Consider the following 2,500-nt stretch of genomic DNA (forward strand, 5'->3'; position numbering starts at 1 on the left):
ACAGGTGATCACAGAAGTACAATGCAGAGACAATTAGCATGAAAACTGGATAATACAGGTACAAAAGAGGTACAGTTAGCATGAACAGGTGATAGCAAAGAGCAGAGGTTATTAACAAGATCAGGTGATAACAGAGGTGCAATACAGGGACAATTAGCAACAGGTGATCACACAGGTACAAAACACAGGTACAATTAGCATGAAGAGGTGATAAGAAAGAACACACAGGTATCTATCGTCAACAGATGATGGTAACGGGACACGAATCACTCACGAGGATGGTTTGGAGTTGCCCAGTTAGAATAGGAGACTGGCGAACCATCGGACCACCTCCACGACCTCCTCCCCAACACCCCCGCCAGCGACGACCACTCAGCATCCTCGTCCTCGTCCTCCGCCACTAGACCCAGCCACACCCCGTCGGAGCCTCCTTCGGGAAGAAAGGATAAATGGTCGCTGATGAGGTTATGGTAAAGTTATTGATTACTTACTTGGTTGTTTGCTTCATGTTGTGTTGAGTGGATGTTTATGTGTTCTTGATTAGAAGTCTAGTTTTAAGTTTTTTCTTTGTTTTTACCTTTAAATGTATACTTTTTGTTCTTAATCCTGCTCTTTCATGCTTCTTTCTTTTCTTATTCTTTCTCCGGGCGCGGCGTCCTGGAGAACCCGGGTTGGAGTCCCGCCCGCCACTCAAGCTGACAATTTCCAGTCAACGTCGAGCGGTTTACGACTACCCAAATACTGTATTGAAATCCTACTTTCAGCCCGGACTCTAGATCTCCCTAAAGAAAATAAAAAATGAGCTCCAGGGGGCAGCAAGAGCCAAGCAAGATGGCGCCACTATAAAACACTTACCTGCGCCATAACGGGCCGCGGCCCATCACCAGGCACCACCAAGAAAGCATCCATACCGGCGCCATAGGCTGAACACACACACACACACAAAAAAACTGCTTTAATTTTCTTCTCATTCATTTCTCCTCCTCCCCCTTCCCCTCCTCCTTCTCCTCCTCCTCCTCCTCCTCCTCCCTCACCTTGCAGCAGCGTCTGGAGGAAGGCGGTCTCGGCCCCGGAGTGCACGGAGGTGAGGTGAGCGGCGTGAGCCCTGCAGGAGGCGGCGGCGTGCTGGCGGCTGGCTGGCTCTCTCCCGACGCGGTAGCACTGGACCCCGAGGACCTGCCAGCCCTCCCCGCAGCCCGACGCCTCGGTCCTGCCCTCTGGAGGCGGGGCGACACATTGCACATGATAGGAAAGGATATGAGGACACCACAAGGAGCCAGTCTGCCTACACATGACGGCTGCTGATCTGTCTGTCATATTGGCTCCTAAGGAAATCGTGTTGTTATGTGATGAGAAACTACAGACCATCTTTTAGTATTGTCATTATTATTATCATTTGTATTGTCATTTTTATTGCTACTGTTTTAATGGTGCGTCATAGAATCGATCAAGGGGACCATACCCCCGGGGGTGCATTACCTCGCCCATCCTGCGACGCCATCCCCGGGGTCTCCTGAACAAGTCTGCATGCAGGCCCCTTTCCCATACCAGTTAACTCACAGCAGGACTCGTTGTCTTGCTTAATCCATGTGCTCTGTGGGCATCCCCTTGGCCTCCTCACTCAGGGCTCTTTTATAGAAACAACCTGGTGAGCAGGGTCGGCTTCTGGGTAGCGTACTCCATGCCCGTATAGCCGGTGTTGGTATTCAAGGACTATATATATGTAGGCAAAAGGCCTCGGTTCAGTCTCAAAGCATAATCTCTGATTTGTCTCAAAATCATTCCAGCGATAACCCATGATTCTGCGTAGATTCTGCGTAGGTGAAACCTTTGCTATTGCGCTGGACATATCAAAAGCTTTTGATAGGGTCTGGCACAAATCTTTGCTTTCCAAACTACCCTCCTACGGTTTCTATCCTTCTCTCTGTACCTTTATCTCCAGTTTCCTTTCTGACCGTTCTATTTCTGCTGTGGCAGATGGTCACTGTTCTTCCCCTAAATCTATTAACAGTGGTGTCCCACAGGGTTCTGTCCTATCTCCCACTCTCTTTCTGTTGTTCATTGATGGTCTTCTTACCAAAACGAACTGTCCTATCCATTCTTACGCCGATGACTCCACTCTGCATTACTCAACTCCTTTTTAATAGAAGACCCACCCTACAGGAACTTAACGATTCTAGGCTGGAGGCAACAGAACGCTTAGCCTCAGACCTTACTATTATTTTCGATTGGGGCAAGAGGAACCTGGTGTCCTTCAACGCCTCAAAAACACGGTTTCTCCACCTATCCACTCGACACAATCTTCCAAACAACTATCCCCTATTCTTTGACAACACTCAGCTATCACCTTCTTCAACACTAAACATCCTCGGTCTATCCTTAACTCAAAATCTCAGCTGGAAACTTCATTTCTCATCTCTTATTAAATCAGCTTCCTCGAGGCTGGGCGTCCTGTACCGTCTCCGCCAGTTCTTCTTCCCCGCACAGTTGCTATCCATTT

General features: G+C 48.7%; 1 protein-coding gene across 1 annotated transcript in view; it reads right to left on the bottom strand.

The window, feature by feature from the left end:
- LOC127005746 (C-type mannose receptor 2-like) overlaps positions 1–2,500 on the bottom strand; it is a 26,004-nt gene that overhangs the window by 20,651 nt on the left and 2,853 nt on the right. The window contains exons 2-3 of the mRNA XM_050874857.1: positions 1,035–1,217; positions 275–430 (exon numbers count right to left, since the gene is read on the bottom strand). Of these exons, the coding sequence (XP_050730814.1) occupies positions 275–430; positions 1,035–1,217 (339 nt within the window). The remainder of the gene's footprint in view (positions 1–274; positions 431–1,034; positions 1,218–2,500) is intronic.

Source organism: Eriocheir sinensis, chromosome 30 (assembly GCF_024679095.1).
Source record: "Eriocheir sinensis breed Jianghai 21 chromosome 30, ASM2467909v1, whole genome shotgun sequence".
Classification (NCBI taxonomy): Eukaryota; Metazoa; Arthropoda; class Malacostraca; order Decapoda; family Varunidae; genus Eriocheir; species Eriocheir sinensis.